The sequence below is a fragment of the Schizosaccharomyces pombe genome (genome assembly GCF_000002945.2).
Source record: "Schizosaccharomyces pombe strain 972h- genome assembly, chromosome: II".
Classification (NCBI taxonomy): Eukaryota; Fungi; Ascomycota; class Schizosaccharomycetes; order Schizosaccharomycetales; family Schizosaccharomycetaceae; genus Schizosaccharomyces; species Schizosaccharomyces pombe.
The window spans coordinates 3,899,866-3,916,171 of NC_003423.3; the positions used below are offsets into that span (position 1 = coordinate 3,899,866).

Genomic DNA, 16,306 nt, shown 5'->3' on the forward strand with positions numbered 1-16,306 from the left:
TAAGTTTATATTATTAGTGTATGACCATAGCTTAACATGAAATACTTTTTTCATAGAATTTAAGTTCTCTAATAACTAAGTGACATTACAATTCTGTTAATATTCTTTGTTTACAAATCAAACAAATAATAAAACATTAGACTTAATAATTATCTAATAGAAGTTTAAATTGGCAATATCTATGCAATATTACAAAGAGCTAGCTAGGCGATTGCATACTCTACAATCAAAAAATGAAAAAGAAGCTCTTGAAAAAGTACCGTTTTTAATTCACTATTTTCAAATTTTAACCAAATATAGCAAATAGACTTTTTGGACAAATTGGTGGTAGAGGTGGACTCGTTGGTTCATGAACAAGATTTGAGGCCATTATTAGAGTTCATTAGCCCTACTGAAAGTTGGTTTTTACTGGGTACGGCGACAATTTTTTATATTAAATTATTAACTCATCCAGACCCTGAATCGATTGATGTAGTGATTAAAGAAGCGTATGTTGTGCGCGCTCACCGGATATTAAGCATTTTTCAAGAACAGTTTATAGAAAATGTTGTTAAAGAGATCAATTGGGAAATCCTAGCTATTTTAATATCATTAAGTGGAATCGAGAATGGACTTGTACGCAATTTGTCAGAATTCCTCTCAACTTCAATCCTCAGCGCTGTTCCTAGACAAAAATTCTTATTATATCTTCTAGAAAAGTATCAAATAAATCTTTTTCATAGAGAAGAACGGTTGACAGATCAAGGTAGACCGGTTGCATTTGAATTACCACCAGACAAATTTCACAGTGATCAAAGTAAAGCACTTCTTGAGCCAAAGTGGAAAACAAAAAATTATCTCATTTCTCACCTTATTTTTTGGATAATTGATCAGCAAAGTTCTTCTAGCATTGAAGTATGTTGGCACAGAATCATTCCATCTGTACTCCGAATATTGAATGATTTATCTCCAAACATTAAACTACAAGGAATTGAGCTAGTCAACAGATTGTTAAAAATTACGGAAAGAGAATTTCTTTTATATACTGGAATTCTAAAAATTTTGAAGGACGATTTGCTCGTATTCTATACTTTCATACCGCCAAGATTTACAATTCAAACGAGTGTTACCCTTATAAATGCCTCCTTCGCAACCCTAGTTTCTCTTTATCCTGAAGAAAATGAAAATTTAAATTCTATTATGCTGAACGGTATTAATTCTGTGTTTCAGTTTGCATTCGATTATCCCCTGATTCTTCAAGCCGCATTTTCTCAAATTATGGTTTTAACTGACAAAATGAATGTTAGTTATTTACCATACCTAACGGTAATAATTTAAATTCGTTACATTTGAAAGTTTACTAATCGCACTTAGTTGACTCTGGATGAACTGTGTCGTATAATACAAAACCCACAAATCATACAGATACCATCGACACTCTCCTTTTTTTTAGAAATATTAACAAAACTATTGGAAATTTACAGTTATCGAATATCTGCACACCATGTTGAGTTATTAATGGCACTAGTGGTTTGCAGTAGAAATTATATGCGATGTAACTTACAAGAGCATCACAATGCAATTGTACAAGCGCTTCAAAACCTCTTCACTTTGATAAAATTGAACATAACTGTTGAGCAACTCGGTGATTACAATGTAATATTGCCACTGCTTGAACCCCTGCAAATCCCACTTTGAGGTACATATAAGGAAAGACTCTCCTCATTACTAACCAACCTTCAACCTAGATAAATTGGTAACAATGGTTATTCGAAAAACGATGGAAAATGGAGAATAAAGGAAATATGGAGCTGTCAAATTCTTATGGTTTTTATAAAAATGGTCGTAGGGTTTCATTCGTAAAAGCCACTAGTGAACAATCGTTGGACGAAGCCACTTTTATTGAAAAAGGATCGGCACAAGCATTTTATCATTCGTTATTTGAAAATGATAGGGATAATTCGCATACTATGAACAGCAAGAGGGACGAAGCTGGTTTTGCTTGTGAAGTGTGTCAAATATACATTCCAAATAGCAAAAAAATTAATCATTTTAAATCAATGACTCACCTTCTTTCTTCACAACATATTTCAAACAAATTTCAACCCCATTTATTAAAACCAAAAAGCCTTGGTTATCGAGTTCTTTCTCAGTATGGTTGGTCTCCCCAAGGAGATACTGCTGGATTGGGTTTGGAAAATCAGGGTCGTCGTGCCCCGGTTAGAGCATTTCGTGTAAAAAATGATACGATTGGACTCGGTACCAAGATTGATTTGGAGAAAGTTGCAGTAAATAAATGTCGCAAAGGCAAGCGTCAGTGCCAAATCCAACACTCAAAGGATGTACGCCTTAAAGAAGCTTTAATTAAACATTTTTCGTCTAATTGAGTTTATCCTTCTTGCATATGTCCAAACGTCATTAACAATTTTAAGTGTGCTAAATTTGTCCCATTGAATGTACATATTTTATAGTGTTTAGTCGATTGGTTATAAATCTATAGTGTTCAGTTAAAACACAATTGGATGTTTTTTTTTCATGAGGTTTTGTTGTGGAAACACATTAATTAAGGATAGCATCACCCTCTTTTCTTATGAAATATTTTTTCTTTTAGTCTTTGTAACATGGAGGGCTGCCTGTTTTGAAATTTTGATTGTTGAGGTACAAACCGCCGAGTAAGCAAATTAAATATACCCCCAAATGTAAGCGCTATAACTGTTGAAGTAAATATGATTACGTTATACGGCATACTAAAATCTGGTGTAGGAATGAACATTAGAAGCGCAGCAGTTCGTAGGCTACAAAGCTTGGTATTGTTTTCATCAAACACGCTGATTATTGCTGGAGGAAGATTGTAACCACGATTTGCATCGGGAGGATATTCGTCTAGGCGTAAGGGTGTTTTTTCTACATTAAAATGAACAATCAGATTTGTATGTGGAGGTATTGAAAACTGGATTTCCATCATCGTGCCTGCCTTGCGATCTCTTAACGGTTGATAATACAATTTTTCAATAAAATCTTTAGTATTAATACGTGTTCCATTCAAAGTGATAGTTAAAGTATGTAAGTACACGCGCACGAACCAAGGAAATTTTTCAAAATAAACAATAGTTCGAGGAGAAGATGAGGGATTGTAAATTGTAGAAGACAAACTTCCCCAATGGTTGCCATCGTTCGAAAGGGAACGATCAACAGTGACTGTATGATTATCGGAAGTAGATTGAATAGGGATTTGAATATTTGCAGCTTCGTCTAAACTAAAAGTGTCAATTTTATCGCCATTTGAAACAAAAACGTCAGAAAAAGTTGAGGAAAGTAGACATCTTTCCTTAGGCACTTTATGAAAAAGATCATCCACGGTATGATGTTCGGTTGAATAACCAGACATTAGACAATGCAGAGAATCCATATCCTCATCATGGCAATATTCAGAAGGAGGTTGAAAAGTTGTTTTGCCCTTTCTCCTTCCGTTCCTTTCTACATCTACCACCGCTTGAATTATAATGCCCATCTTGACTGAAGCAAGAGACTGATTTTCTGAAGGATAAACATCTATGGAAAAGGAGTGCCAATCCGTATCAAAAAACAAATGGCTATCCAATAGACTGGCAATTCCTGCTTTTCTCTTACAAGGGAGAAGCTTGAAAAGCGGAGATAAGTTTTCAGTACAGACATCTTCTTGAGGGAGCGAAGCAAAATATTGAGTGTTATTGGAAAACGAAAAGGAGCCTGGATATGAAAGTTGTGGTTGATAAGTGTTGGAACTATCAATATAATTTAGTGAAGCACAAAGTAAGCCAGAAAGTTGGTTAGTCAATTTCAACCAATACTTCATGCTGGGATCATTCGCCATGAAAGCCCAAACTTCAAAACCCAATCCACCCGAATAAAAACCATTGTCGGGAGACTCTTTCCAATTTTCATAGTCCCATCGACCACGGGTTGCTCGAATATGTAGCTCTGAAACCTGACATTCGTCCATTACTCGGGCTATAGATAAAGGAAACAAAGAGAAGCTTGATTCGGAGAATACTGAAGAATGTGTACTGTCAGTTGATGCACCGATTTCAAATGCGAATGAAACATATGAGTAGCGACTTGAAAAGCTCTTTATGAATAGAGATTCATCATAAGTCTCGTCTATAGTTGCTGCCGTTAATGAAAAGGAAAGCAAGCTGTAAGCAAATAATAATAAACATCCGTTTTTTTTCATATCTAACAAAGAAACCTGACAATTTAAAAGTATTTGAGTATAATAAATGAAAATTAGAAAACTAATGCGATACGATGTATTGTGACCAAATGAGAACCTAACAATTGATTTTCTTTCGAATAGAAGGATCTTTTAAGAGAAATAGGAAACAGTTAATGGACAAACTGATCTCGATGTGAATTTAAGTAGTACTTTTCGAAGTTATTCGTGAATCAGATTTAACTTTCATGAGTACAATCACAGTACCAGATAAAAGTTATTGCAGCGTTCACTTAATAAAAAAAATGCAAGAATGGTAATTAAACAAAAAGCCAGTACACAATTGTCGAATGAAATAGAATATCTCAGTAGGTTATGGGATGTTAAAGGCGAATTCCAAAAAGAACTTGCTTTTTCAAATTCACTGATTTAAGACTTTATAACAAAAAGATCTTTTTTATAAATCCTAACTGATTAGTGAAATTAATATAAGATAATATGCTTGCTGGTGAATATTGAATCAAAACTTGCTACTGAAGTGATAGTAGCATTCAACCCTACGCTTAGAACTTGATCTTCACCAACAACCCAGTAACCTACTTTATACTTCTTTATGCGCCAGCGAGTATACCACCGAAGTCTTATAAGTTTTGTTTAATTTAGAACTATACATTAAACTATCAAGAAAATTATCCAAGTAAACAGTGCTGACGCGACCTTCGTGTTCTAGTTTATCATTTATAGAGATTTAGTCAATTGAGTAGATTCTTTGATATTCTTTTCTTTTTGAAAAGGATCTATTTCAAAAGTTTCCTTTTCGGTTGTTAATCTGTACAACTGATTCCTCATAAAAGTGGCAGCGGCACAAGTTACTGTGCCCTTTGCGCCTCTTACTAGGAGAAAAATCCTTTTCAACTTAAGTGCTCTATTCTTGTCTTTTTGTTTTTTTTTTGCATACTGAAACTTATTCCTTCGTTCTGCAACACATTTGCCATAGTCCTATTTCTGTTTTTCTTTACCCTTTTCGTTAATAAATTTATTTACTATGGAAAGAGGGACTTTACAACCTCGAAAGAAGGCTCCAAATGGCTATGGAATAACCCCTATTGTTGCTCATAAAACTGGTGAACCTGTACGTTATGAAGTAGAAGATGATTTGAGAAAACTGAAGCCCAGCAGGACAGCTCCAAAGCCTCCAGCTATAAATACTAATCTTGCTGAAGACACCTTTTCCGGTTTCCCTTTATCTCAATCCCGTACAACTGTATCTAGGGTTTCACTTGGTTCTCGTCAGCATAGTAGCAGTTCCATTAGAAAACTTCAGACTAATGTTTCTGATGTGCGTTCATATGATGAAAGGAACCAAAAGAAGTCTGCGTTTGAAAACTTTGTCTCGAGCATGAGTTCGTTCTTAACTGGGGGTGGTAGCAGTCCTACAAGTTCCTATGGGTCAGGCTCTGCCAGCCCTCGCAAATCGACTGTCATCTCTTCTCCATTTGATCCGAAGCATGTCACTCACGTTGGTTTTAATTATGATACTGGGGAATTTACTGGAATGCCTACTGAATGGCAGGCACTACTAAAAGTCAGTGGCATTACAAAGTCGGAACAAGTACAACATCCACAGGCCGTTTTGGACGCTATGGCTTTTTATTCCCAATCCAAGAAATATCTTGAGGAGGGAGCAAAGCCACCCTTTCCCCGTGAAAGTACTGAGAAGCCTTTACTCTCCGTTTCAGCGTTGTCTAGTAGTTCTCATCTTCAACCCACCTCTGCTACAAGCTCATCTTCTCGTTTGTATCCTTCTCGACCTGCTCCCACGCCTCCTGCAAGTTCTTCATCGTCTCCTTTATTATCATCACAAACAGTTAAAACTACTACCTCTAATGCTTCTCGACAACCTTCTCCATTAGTTTCCAGCAAGTCAACCGATAATATAATCCGAAGTCATTCCCCTGTTTTGTTAACGCCTCAAACCTTAAGTACATCTGAAACGAAACATATCCGTCCGAATAACTCGACACCATATCAACGGAGAGCCGAGACTAGCACCAAACCGAAAGCTGTTGCGACTCCTCAAAAAGTGGAAGCACCAAGTGCCCCTCGACTTCAAAAGCGTGCACCTCGACAACAATCCAATGATTCTGCTGTATTGGCAAAGTTACAGTCTATATGCAATCCCAAAAATCCAACACTTTTATATCGAAATTTTGTTAAAATTGGTCAAGGTGCTTCTGGTGATGTGTATTCTGCTCGCCAAGTCGGCACTAATCTTTCTGTTGCCATCAAGAAAATGAACATTAATCAACAGCCAAAAAAGGAATTTATTGTCAATGAAATACTCGTGATGAAGTCACATCATCACAAAAACATTGTCAATTTTATTGACACTTTCTTCTATAAATCAGAGTTGTGGATGGTAATGGAATACATGCGCGGTGGCAGTCTTACTGAAGTGGTTACCAATAACACTCTTTCAGAAGGTCAGATAGCTGCAATATGTAAGGAAACGTTGGAAGGCTTACAGCATCTCCATGAAAATGGCATTGTTCACCGTGACATAAAATCAGACAATATCCTTCTCTCACTTCAAGGAGATATTAAACTTACCGATTTTGGGTTTTGTGCTCAGATCGACAGTAACATGACGAAACGAACGACGATGGTTGGTACTCCATATTGGATGGCTCCAGAAGTCGTTACTAGAAAGGAATATGGTTTCAAAGTTGATGTCTGGAGTCTTGGTATTATGGCTATAGAGATGGTAGAGGGAGAGCCCCCGTATTTAAACGAAAATCCTTTACGTGCTCTATATTTAATTGCTACTATTGGTACTCCAAAGATTAGTCGGCCAGAATTGTTAAGTTCTGTTTTCCATGATTTTCTTTCTAAATCTTTAACTGTTAATCCTAAGCAACGCCCTAGCTCCGGTGAGCTTTTAAGGCATCCGTTTCTTAAGCAAGCCGTTCCAGTTTCATCCCTTATCCCTTTGATAAAATCCATACATCATTCTGGTAAATAGGCTAACTTGTCAAAAAAGTTTTTGAGTAAACATCTGCTGTTAGAAGTTTCGGAATATCCTCCAACGTTTGCTTAAAAACTGTTTCTTCTCACATTGTTTATTTATCGTTAATATGCTTTTGCAGTTCGTTAGAATATATGTACCTGAGTTTATTTTTTTGCCTCCTCCACTAAAATCCATATCCGCAGGTTGGGCAGATTCAAACAGAGTACATTTTAACTACTTTTTTGCTTTACTTTAATTCCTTTTTCTAGTGCATACTTTACTTATCTGTTCCTTTTTTTTTGTTTTTTTCTTACTGCCAAGAATGATCTCAGTGACACTTGGATAATTTTTATAATAAATGAGACAATGCTTCTTTCTAAAAGTCTCAACTTTTTAATATTCGCAATGCATTATAAAAAAACTAAAAGGAAGACTAACTTATCAAAGTATTCAAAATGTAAGTACATGATTCTGAGATTGATCTTGAATCAGTCAAAATAGGTTTGAATCTTTTAAAGCGATGTTTCAATTTCAATTATGTGGAATCTCAAAGTGAAACGCCTGCTGGAATATTTCACAAAATTTTTGATCTACTAAAATTAGTACAAATACGTAGAAAACTTCAAATAATTAAATGGACTATGATTGTAGCGTAGTTCATGAGCTTAAGAAAATTGTCAACATTAAACTGCGAGACTTAATAAAGAGAGAGCGCACTTAGCATTTAAATGTCAAGCCAAAGCAATAGTGAATTTGAGGAGTCTCGTTATACATGGGTTATTACTACTCAACAGCAGACTATAGATTTAGGCAGCAGCCTACTTCTTAAGCATTGTCTCGAAACCAAAGTAACTGGTCTTTAAGTTTCCTTTTGACGACTTCCAATTATTTCAAACTCTTTTCTCGGAGATCGTAAATCTATCTGTGATTGGGTCTACTGGTTTTAGAAAACGGCTATATGCATCGTTTTATAACTATATAATTAAGATCAAGTTCTGCAGTAACTAAGTTCGCCTTACCTTGAGAAAACTTTTAAAATATTGTTCAGCATTACTGTACCCAACAATATTCTACTGTTCGCGCTTGGGTCGAAAATGGCTCTTTTAAGAGGAAATTCTTTGGCAATTAGCCAAAAAATGTTATCAGTTTTTCAAGCTAGCGCCCTTCCTCATATTTCTTTGAGGATATTTATTTCCCCCCCTTCAATAGCTAATATATGGAATTCCATTTTGCTTGCTGTTCCAAAGAAAAAAACTTCTTATACTAAGAAACGAAGTCGCTTACTGTCCGGAAAAGCATTAAAAGACAAAACAGTTAATCGTTGTCCTATTTGCGGGTCTTTTAAATTGGCACATCATTTATGTTCTCACTGTTTTAGAAATATTCGTCGAGAATTTAACGAATGAAGGGCATTAAGCATTTCTTCACTGATTTAGTGATGCTGCAAATCTTTATTTTAAGAAAAAAAATGGACTTAACATTAAATATAAGGTTGTTTCATGTAATAGTATTGCAGTTAGTGAATTGAATCTGCTCGCACTACTTAAATTTTTTCAGTATTACGATTAATGAACTACACCCTTTTTAAAAATACGCGTATAACAAAGAATTTTTTTACTTAATTTTATTTGTTGACTATGTACGGTTGAGTATAAATATCATATATTATGCAAAAGAATTTAGAGTGAAAAAATAACAAAAAAGCTGAATATATCTCTTAGCTTTCATCCTTTTTCAATACACGTTTATGTTGTAAGCGTGTAAATAATATTAAATGCATCGAAAACACAAAAGAGACTATAATCTCATGTAAAGTATACATAAACGATAACAATAAGAAAAAACCAAGCTAGTTTTTCGCCCTCCATAAACCGGAATCAATTCGTTCTCGGCGTTGAGGATCATAACGATTAGCGTTCATTGAATTACGAAAAGAGCGACGAGCCACTTGAATTGTCTTGCTACCTGGAAGACAAACAGTTACACGCAGTGGATGAGTAGGATGAATTCGAAGGGGTTGTTTGGAAGATGAGCGGTATATAGGAACCTTCTCCTCTAATGGTTTCATTTCCTCTAATTTTAATGATTTAGTAGGAAGAAACCGCTCCGGGTTCACTTTAGGCAAATGTAAATTCAAAATAACATCGCCCTTCGATCGCTGAATTCGAACAGAATTTGCATGACTAAGTATCAATCTCGATGATTTTAAAGAGCTCGTTTCCGAGGATACTACATAACTACTACTTCTGGTATCACGACCTTTGGAGTGGCTGTAAGAAGAGGATGAAGAAACAGGTTGACCGAGAGCATTAGAATTGCCAATGCGTGAAACTCCTCCATGTTCGTTGGGGACACGATGGGGTAAATGAGCATTTGCGGCCACCCCACTTTGATAGGATCTCTGTTTATATAAGTTATTGTCAAAAATGACATCCTTTATACTTAAAATAACTTCATCAATACTCCGAGACTTTCCATGTTTCGGGGAAGAAGTACTATCATCAGATTGGGGATTCAACTGTAAAGGATCATTTTTATCCGACGTAAATAAAGGCGAGACTTGAACAGGAGGAATTGGATGACTATGACTTCTCCATGAAAGCGGAGTAGAATCATCTCTGGGGCTAGAAGGATCAATTTCTGTTGTCTCTTGGTTACTATGTAGTCCTTCGGGACTATTGGTAATAGACTGAGGCTCTTTAGTGTATATTGCTTCAACTTTTTTGCTAGACTCGACATTGGAAGACCGCTCATTAGTAATAGTGGGTGAGGAATTCATCTTTGATGATGATATCTTTATTTCTTCAGCTTTTTTACGGGCTCGTTCTCGTGATCGAGCAAGTTCTTCTTCTTCATTCCTCCGCCTTTCAATTGCTTTCTGGCGAGCTTCGAGCATAATTTGCTGTTGCTCTGCGCGAAGGTCGTTGATACGACCAGAAGCTTCTTTGTCAAAACGTTTTTCATTATTTTTGTGGGCAAAACTTTCACTTGAATCGCTGACGATTTCTACTTTATTGATATGTCTTGGCAATGCCGTAGATTTTTCAACAAATTCCTCATGAGTGACATTAGGGTTTTTCTTCTCCTTTGATATTTGAGGTTTTTCTTTCTTCAGAAATGCCCTTTCAGTTGGTTCAGCTTCATCAGAAATCGTGGGGTTATGCACAGATACAGCGCTAGTTGGAGCATTAGGGTAAACAGGTTCAGGCAGTGAAACGGCCTCATCTGTAATATTAGAGTGTTCATTAATACTAGCTTCTTCTGGAACAGGGATTTTGGATGGAGCCGCAGAAGATACAGATTCATTCGAGGGTGCAGAAGGGACATGATTTGAAGCAAGAGTGTCTTGACGTTTCACTGGCTCATACCTCCTCGTTTTCGCATCAATCACGACAGTAGTTCCATCCTCAAATTCAATTGTGCTTCCCCAATCGTCATCGTCTTCGTCGTCAATTTCATCCCATTTACCTTCTGATAAGTGAGATGCTCGGCGAGCACTGGTTGGAGAAGGAAGTCTTGTAGGAGATACTTCTTCTGAAACAGGGGTGCCTGAATCTTGAAAATGTTTAGAAATTTTGCTAACACGGTCTTGTCGCTCTTCATCAACAGGTTGCTGGCGACAAGAAGAGGGAGCCGCAGAGGCGGCAAGGGCTTGAAGATTCTTTGTATCTATAGTTGAAAGGGCTTCATGAGATGGATGAGAAGAAGAAGAGAGAGAACTAGAAGTATCTAGTCCTTTAATGACATTGCCATTGGAATCATAAACCGTCCCAGTAAAAGATGCATAGGCAGCCGACATAGAATGGCGAGCAGCCGAAGCTGCTGCTGCTGCATATAAGGAAGGGGCGCTTTTCTTGTTATTGGAGTTATTGTCAATGCTTTCAGGAGAAGAAGTCCCAATAGAGGTTGGGTTAGAGGCCAATCTCTCAGCAGAACGAATTGCCCAAGGATTTCCTGGAGCAGTCCTTTTTCCAGTAACAGAGCTCCCTCCAGATCCTCCAGTACTAAGTTTTATGGATAAACGAACTTTGCCATGGGTGCCTAAACCACTCGGGTTGTCGATGTGCCCAACAGACTGCGACGAAGAAGAAATAGTTTGCGCGTTATTATTTGAATTTGTTGTAATATTTGCGCCAGTATTTGAAGGTGGCACGCCAGCATTTAAAGAAACGGGCGTAGTTTTCGGAGTGGATCCTGCCGAACCAGGAGCCGTTGAAGGTGGAGAAGAGACATCGACTTTCAAAGAGGATATTTGATTTGTCGAAGTATTACTCGCTCCATTCACCGATCCTGCCTTCCCTAAATACGCCTTGTTCAGTGAAGAAGACTTAATTTTCGGTCGCTTAAATATTGAAGATAACGTTTCCGCCGGACTTTCCTTGCTTTCATCTGCTGATTTTATAATAGGGTCATTTTCTTGAATTCTCTCCATGACCTATTGATAGAGACGTTTTTCTCCGTTAACCGGAATGTGTGGTACACAAATGGTGTTTTGAAGAAGCAGAGAGGTAGGGGCTTTCTCTGGGTGGAGCGTTAACGCACCGTATGCGAAGTATGCTCGCTTCACTGTTAATGAGTAAAAGTATATAAAATAATGTCATAAATAAAGGAAAAGTCTTACAAAATAATAGAAATACATCAAATTACATGTACACACGTTCAACTTTTTACAAGTCAAACTACCTAAATTAAATAGAATAATGGATTTTAGCTACACAACTTTAAAGAACTAAAGTAATTAAGCTTTGCTAAAGAAGATTGAGAGAAGGGAGCGACATCAAGAATCTTAATGTTGTTAAGAGAAACTTGGCATATAAGGGGCACACTCAACAAAAAGATAGAACAAACCTTTGTAATGACATACCATTGTTAGTGGAACTCAGATCCAATAACGCTCTGTCAAAATCAGGTTTAAGACTGTTCCCGTTAGACTAAGAATCCCTATTGTTATTAAGATTGACCATTTATAAACGATAAACAGCTTTGTAGTTACTAACTTTCTTAAACATAAACAAGAAATCAACAAAATGAGATGATCTCTTGGACTACGTTTGAAAAATAAGACCTAGAAAAATTGTGTTCATAATTGTAGGTTTTAAGTAAAGGGAGCATAACATTTGAGCTTAATGTTCTTCATGATGACGGATATGATAGTAATATTCGCTGGCATAAGAAAATACCAAAACAGCGCCGACCAAATGTAGCAAAGGAGCACCGCTAGCATTCTTCCCAAGATACTTTTTATAGTACCAACTAAAGAAACTGTTTGAGCTCTTTTTAGGAGCTGGTCCATGCGGTAAGCGGGAATAAAAATCGACAATTCTTCCCATCCTAGCAGAGCTAGGAAAAGCATTCAAAGCCTATCTTAGTTAGATTTTCGTTTATATTTATCACTTTTTTAATTAATCTTACTGTAGGATTCGCTACTTGAGGGGGAATAAACGATTTCAAAGGAAATGGAGCCATGATTACAATTAAGTTAAAGTGAATATGGTGATGTTCAATTCCCGTCGTATATAGCAAAGGAACTTGCAATGAATGGTTAATGGATTTTTTTTTTCTTAAACAAAAATAGCGTATTGTTTTGTAAATTTCGTTAAACGTTCTAAAAAATCAGGGATTTTTTTCTTTCTTCTATAAGAAACTATCCTTGCTAATTTGCTATTTTTTTACTTTTCAAATTCTGTTTGTTATTAGTTTATTTTTTAAGACTTCATAGCTGCTTTCACAATTAGTTACTTCAGTCAAGTACTCGTCAGCATGAAGTAAAGGCATTCTAAAAACTACAAGTAGATAGATATTTATGTAAATCGATTCAAAAAGATTAGCTCGTTAATAAAAATGGAATCATTTGTCAAAACAGTATATCTAAGGCTGCCCGTATGATAAGCCCACTTCCAGCGATCACATCTTCTTTCTTAGCTCAGACAAAGATATTTTAAAACTTCAATAAATCTGGCAACTAGAAGAGTATGCTAGTATGCATATTTTGCTTACATATTATCATCAGGGCTGAAATAGGACACATGATAACCGGCCAAATGTTTCAATCCTCTTGGCCAATTGTAATTTTAAATCTTCATTTTCTGATTCTAAACTCTTCCTCTCCAATTGTTTTTCTTCAATGGAGTTTTGTAACTTTTTAATTTTCTCTAATTGATGTTTTGGTGCAGTGGAAATACCTGGAAGTTGGTTGATCAAAGTGTCTATTTGCATAAATTTTGTAACCAAGTCTTTTGCTAGATCCCTTTGAGCGACTACAAAAAGAAGTTAGCACATAAAATGACTAGAGGACGTCTAATATCGTACATTGTAACTCTTCAGCAGAAATTGGGTTCACTAATAATTTGTTAGTAGCTACTTTGAATAGCATCATAATGAATCTTGTATACCTTTAGAATCAGAAACCTTTTCTTGACCAGGTAAAGGAACGAAATCATGATGAGAACTTAAATAATGAATGGAAGAGTAAAATTGTGTGGCAACCTACATAGGTTAGAATAGAAAAAGAAAACTAGTCCCATTACCTCATCAATTGTATCTTGAAGCTGAGTACACCTACATGCCATTTTTTTATGTAGGTGTAATATGAGTTAAAAAGAGTTGAAAGTCGCAAGTTGTTGAAGGTCCATGATGCAGGTAACAATTGTTGAAGCGCAAATGTCAAGAACAATAAATCGCTAATTAACTTTTCTGTTATTTCAGCATCGGATATTTATTATGCACAGCTTTTGATTTTATGACATTGTTTGTAATTGTAATGTATCGACCTAAAAACCGACTGTCTAGCAATCGGGAAAAAGAATTAAGCTAGAATCACGCTTGACATAAGCAAAAGAAATTTAACATAAAACAGTACATAAAATTTAAAAAAAAATTAATGGAAAGCGAAAAAAAATAAACTACAGAAACTACAGAATCAGCTAAGTATTTTTAATTAACATAGAAAAACAATGATAATAGTAATACATTCGACATATTTATTATATTTTTGATCGTGGAAGGGTGTCCGAGTGGTTATGGAGCTAGTTTAAGGCACTAGTGCGAAAGCTCGTGGGTTCGAGTCCCACCCCTTTCAGTACCTTTTTGATAATCCATTCATTCTGAGTGTTTTCATATTACGTGAAGGTGCATTGTTATTAAAATTGCAGTACTCTGCTTTTAAAAAGATAGCGGACAATGCTACAAATTCAATACAATCTATCCTTTTAAGCAAACATAAATCACTAAATGTTTAACGAATATGCTACTACGGGTCTTGAATATTCACAATATTCTTTTATTAGGAAATGCATTAACCACCGGTACCTTATAATATTCTTACGAAGTGGGTACACACTGAAATAGCTCATTGGTGACCCGAAGAACGGAGGTTAATTTATTTCATAGTCTCGTATATTTGGCAGTAGTTACATCAAGAAGCAACAAATGGTGCATCACTGTCAATATATGTATATATACTATAGATAAATAAATACAAGGCATGTGACTTATATAATGATACTTAACGTAACGTACTATCATCAACGCTTTATTCAAAATAATGAAATGTGCTAAAATGTGATAAAATATTTGTGATACCGCGTTGAGAATCATATTGAAAGAGGTTGCAAATTGCTTCTTGCACCAACTTTGGCTCTTATGCACAAGCAATGTCTTCTTCCAATTGGGAAAAGTTAAAGAAGGTATGAAAGGCTATAGTTTCCATTAAGTCATTTAAGATTCTTGTTTAAGTATACTAACGGTATTGGTTGTTTAGAAACTCGACAGCGCTAAGAGTGGACGGGTTGAAAAAAAGCATTCTAATGAAAAGAAATACCTTAAAAGTGTGAAAGGTAAAAACAATGAGAATGAGAATTCTTATATCGTCGATAAAAAACGCATGAATGAATTAAAGAAATTTGCTAAGGAAAATGATATCCCTGAATCTCAAGTCCTTGACGCATATGGCGTGGATGCTTCCAAGCTTACCAGAAAAACCAATTTGGAAACATTGGGGAAATATATTGCAATGGATTGTGAAATGGTTGGGGTGGCAGATGACATGTCAGTTCTTGCACGCGTCAGTATAGTTAATTATCATGGTCATGTCGTGTATGATACTTATGTCCGTCCTAAAGAAAAGGTTACGGATTGGAGAACATGGGTCAGTGGTGTCAAGTCATTTCACATGCGGGATGCACCTTCATTTGAAAAAGTACAAGCAGAAGTTGCTAAGATACTCGACAATCGAGTATTGGTTGGACATGCTGTCCATAACGATCTCAAAGTACTACTTTTATCGCATCCAAGAAGAATGATTCGTGATACCAGCAGATTTTCTGGGTATCGGAAATTAGCCAAGGGAAGGACACCAGGGCTTAAAAAACTTGCTGAAGTGATTCTTGGGCGTGACATTCAATCTGGACAGCATTCTTCCGTCCAGGATGCCCAAGCAACGATGGAATTATATAAGAAAGTAAAAAAAGAAATGGATGAAGTTGCATTCAAAGGTTTGTCAAAGTCATAAGCTTTGAATCACTAGACTTCGTTCTGGTCATTTGGGATTTGGGTTTAATAATATGCAAGAAAATGTTTCTTATAATTTTACTGGATATGTGTCAGATGTTAAATATATTTTCGGTTGCTTATAACAGCAATATTGTTTTCATTGGCTCTTATGAAATCGTTGGTTTTCTTTCTTTATTTATCTCTTCTGTTTCCTTCGTTTCTGGTTTTAAATAGTCAATCTATTAATAATTTTTAGTATAAATAAATGATGCATACAACTGAAGGAAAGAAATAATGTATGGAAAAAACAAGGATATAGAGATTTATCAGCTTCGTTTATATGGTCTTCATAATTACTTTGTGAATTAATAAAGTTAATGTTATATAATTAGATTACTTCCTATAGTGTATATGATTTAGAGCATTTTAACTGAATGACGATAATATGTTTTCAAGCGCCGTTAAGTTAATTCCTAAATTTATATAAATACCGAATTAATCTTTATTATCACAAAAAAAATAAAAAATATATATATTAATAATAGCTACCAAATAAATTCTAGTTAGACAATGGACCATTAATGTATACATATTAATAGCTTACAAAACAGATACGGAAGTGTTTGAAAAATAAGTAT

At 35.7% G+C, this 16,306-nt stretch overlaps 9 protein-coding genes, 9 long non-coding RNA genes and 1 other non-coding gene across 19 annotated transcripts; 11 read left to right on the top strand and 8 right to left on the bottom strand.

Moving 5' to 3' along the window:
• Window positions 1-70: 70 nt before the first annotated feature.
• On the top strand, window positions 71-1,677 carry tti2 (the record flags this gene model as incomplete). The annotated part of the gene is made up of 3 exons (NM_001022544.4): window positions 71-256; window positions 301-1,305; window positions 1,354-1,677. The coding sequence occupies exons 1-3, from the start codon at window positions 182-184 to the stop codon at window positions 1,675-1,677; spliced, it is 1,404 nt and encodes a 467-aa protein (NP_596623.3). The 5' UTR covers window positions 71-181.
• SPOM_SPNCRNA.6338 lies at window positions 191-1,038 on the bottom strand. Its single transcript, NR_195688.1, has one exon. It is a non-coding gene; the product is annotated as a non-coding RNA (long non-coding RNA).
• Window positions 1,111-4,714, bottom strand: gpi16 (pig-T family GPI synthesis protein). The gene has a single exon (NM_001022546.3). It carries the CDS (start codon window positions 4,190-4,192, stop codon window positions 2,555-2,557), a length of 1,638 nt encoding a protein of 545 aa, NP_596625.1. The 5' UTR covers window positions 4,193-4,714; the 3' UTR covers window positions 1,111-2,554.
• On the top strand, window positions 1,714-2,545 carry SPOM_SPBC1604.16C (G-patch type RNA-binding protein). The gene has a single exon (NM_001022545.3). The coding sequence runs from the start codon at window positions 1,767-1,769 to the stop codon at window positions 2,364-2,366; it is 600 nt and encodes a 199-aa protein (NP_596624.1). The 5' UTR covers window positions 1,714-1,766; the 3' UTR covers window positions 2,367-2,545.
• Window positions 3,820-4,359, top strand: SPOM_SPNCRNA.6339. Its single transcript, NR_195689.1, has one exon. It is a non-coding gene; the product is annotated as a non-coding RNA (long non-coding RNA).
• Window positions 4,715-4,750: 36 nt separating the features above from the next.
• Window positions 4,751-7,728, top strand: shk1 (PAK-like kinase Shk1). The gene has a single exon (NM_001022547.3). It carries the CDS (start codon window positions 5,217-5,219, stop codon window positions 7,191-7,193), a length of 1,977 nt encoding a protein of 658 aa, NP_596626.1. The 5' UTR covers window positions 4,751-5,216; the 3' UTR covers window positions 7,194-7,728.
• SPOM_SPNCRNA.6340 lies at window positions 5,060-7,233 on the bottom strand. Its single transcript, NR_195690.1, has one exon. It is a non-coding gene; the product is annotated as a non-coding RNA (long non-coding RNA).
• A 67-nt stretch (window positions 7,729-7,795) lies between the features above and the next one.
• On the bottom strand, window positions 7,796-8,621 carry SPOM_SPNCRNA.6341. Its single transcript, NR_195691.1, has one exon. It is a non-coding gene; the product is annotated as a non-coding RNA (long non-coding RNA).
• On the top strand, window positions 7,987-8,866 carry mrpl32 (mitochondrial 54S ribosomal protein bL32m). Its single transcript, NM_001022548.3, has one exon. It carries the CDS (start codon window positions 8,273-8,275, stop codon window positions 8,582-8,584), a length of 312 nt encoding a protein of 103 aa, NP_596627.1. The 5' UTR covers window positions 7,987-8,272; the 3' UTR covers window positions 8,585-8,866.
• On the bottom strand, window positions 8,770-11,680 carry SPOM_SPBC1604.12 (uncharacterized protein). Its single transcript, NM_001022549.3, has one exon. The coding sequence runs from the start codon at window positions 11,608-11,610 to the stop codon at window positions 9,028-9,030; it is 2,583 nt and encodes an 860-aa protein (NP_596628.1). The 5' UTR covers window positions 11,611-11,680; the 3' UTR covers window positions 8,770-9,027.
• SPOM_SPNCRNA.6342 lies at window positions 9,072-9,933 on the top strand. Its single transcript, NR_195692.1, has one exon. It is a non-coding gene; the product is annotated as a non-coding RNA (long non-coding RNA).
• On the top strand, window positions 10,302-11,727 carry SPOM_SPNCRNA.6343. Its single transcript, NR_195693.1, has one exon. It is a non-coding gene; the product is annotated as a non-coding RNA (long non-coding RNA).
• A 120-nt stretch (window positions 11,728-11,847) lies between these two features.
• atp17 (F0-ATPase subunit F) lies at window positions 11,848-12,664 on the bottom strand. Its single transcript, NM_001022550.3, has 2 exons — window positions 12,591-12,664; window positions 11,848-12,538 (listed from the first exon to the last, which is right to left on the bottom strand). Exons 1-2 carry the CDS (start codon window positions 12,642-12,644, stop codon window positions 12,302-12,304), a joined length of 291 nt encoding a protein of 96 aa, NP_596629.1. The 5' UTR covers window positions 12,645-12,664; the 3' UTR covers window positions 11,848-12,301.
• On the top strand, window positions 11,877-12,150 carry SPOM_SPNCRNA.6344. The gene has a single exon (NR_195694.1). It is a non-coding gene; the product is annotated as a non-coding RNA (long non-coding RNA).
• Window positions 12,665-13,004: 340 nt separating the features above from the next.
• srb7 (mediator complex subunit Med21) lies at window positions 13,005-13,773 on the bottom strand. Its single transcript, NM_001022551.3, has 4 exons — window positions 13,706-13,773; window positions 13,571-13,664; window positions 13,488-13,517; window positions 13,005-13,435 (listed from the first exon to the last, which is right to left on the bottom strand). The coding sequence occupies exons 1-4, from the start codon at window positions 13,745-13,747 to the stop codon at window positions 13,185-13,187; spliced, it is 417 nt and encodes a 138-aa protein (NP_596630.1). The 5' UTR covers window positions 13,748-13,773; the 3' UTR covers window positions 13,005-13,184.
• Window positions 13,440-13,663, top strand: SPOM_SPNCRNA.6345. The gene has a single exon (NR_195695.1). It is a non-coding gene; the product is annotated as a non-coding RNA (long non-coding RNA).
• A 404-nt stretch (window positions 13,774-14,177) lies between the features above and the next one.
• SPOM_SPBTRNALEU.10 lies at window positions 14,178-14,256 on the top strand. Its single transcript has one exon. It is a non-coding gene; the product is annotated as a tRNA-Leu (tRNA).
• Window positions 14,257-14,665: 409 nt separating this feature from the next.
• On the bottom strand, window positions 14,666-16,122 carry SPOM_SPNCRNA.1647. The gene has a single exon (NR_150543.1). It is a non-coding gene; the product is annotated as a non-coding RNA (long non-coding RNA).
• Window positions 14,807-16,031, top strand: rex4 (exoribonuclease Rex4). Its single transcript, NM_001022552.3, has 2 exons — window positions 14,807-14,863; window positions 14,938-16,031. The coding sequence occupies exons 1-2, from the start codon at window positions 14,831-14,833 to the stop codon at window positions 15,685-15,687; spliced, it is 783 nt and encodes a 260-aa protein (NP_596631.1). The 5' UTR covers window positions 14,807-14,830; the 3' UTR covers window positions 15,688-16,031.
• Window positions 16,123-16,306: the final 184 nt, after the last annotated feature.

Coding starts and splice junctions, on each gene's coding strand:
- SPOM_SPBC1604.16C (NM_001022545.3), top strand. CDS start 1,767: ATGGAGAATAAAGGAAATATGGAGCTGTCAAATTCTTATGGTTTTTAT.
- gpi16 (NM_001022546.3), bottom strand. CDS start 4,192: ATGAAAAAAAACGGATGTTTATTATTATTTGCTTACAGCTTGCTTTCC.
- shk1 (NM_001022547.3), top strand. CDS start 5,217: ATGGAAAGAGGGACTTTACAACCTCGAAAGAAGGCTCCAAATGGCTAT.
- mrpl32 (NM_001022548.3), top strand. CDS start 8,273: ATGGCTCTTTTAAGAGGAAATTCTTTGGCAATTAGCCAAAAAATGTTA.
- SPOM_SPBC1604.12 (NM_001022549.3), bottom strand. CDS start 11,610: ATGGAGAGAATTCAAGAAAATGACCCTATTATAAAATCAGCAGATGAA.
- atp17 (NM_001022550.3), bottom strand. CDS start 12,644: ATGGCTCCATTTCCTTTGAAATCGTTTATTCCCCCTCAAGTAGCGAAT. Junction 12,539..12,590: donor CTCAAGTAGCGAATCCTACA/GTAAGATTAATT, acceptor TAACTAAGATAG/GCTTTGAATGCTTTTCCTAG.
- srb7 (NM_001022551.3), bottom strand. CDS start 13,747: ATGGCATGTAGGTGTACTCAGCTTCAAGATACAATTGATGAG. Junction 13,518..13,570: donor AAAGGTTTCTGATTCTAAAG/GTATACAAGATT, acceptor ACAAATTATTAG/TGAACCCAATTTCTGCTGAA. Junction 13,436..13,487: donor TTCTGCTGAAGAGTTACAAT/GTACGATATTAG, acceptor TTCTTTTTGTAG/TCGCTCAAAGGGATCTAGCA.
- rex4 (NM_001022552.3), top strand. CDS start 14,831: ATGTCTTCTTCCAATTGGGAAAAGTTAAAGAAG. Junction 14,864..14,937: donor ATTGGGAAAAGTTAAAGAAG/GTATGAAAGGCT, acceptor TTGGTTGTTTAG/AAACTCGACAGCGCTAAGAG.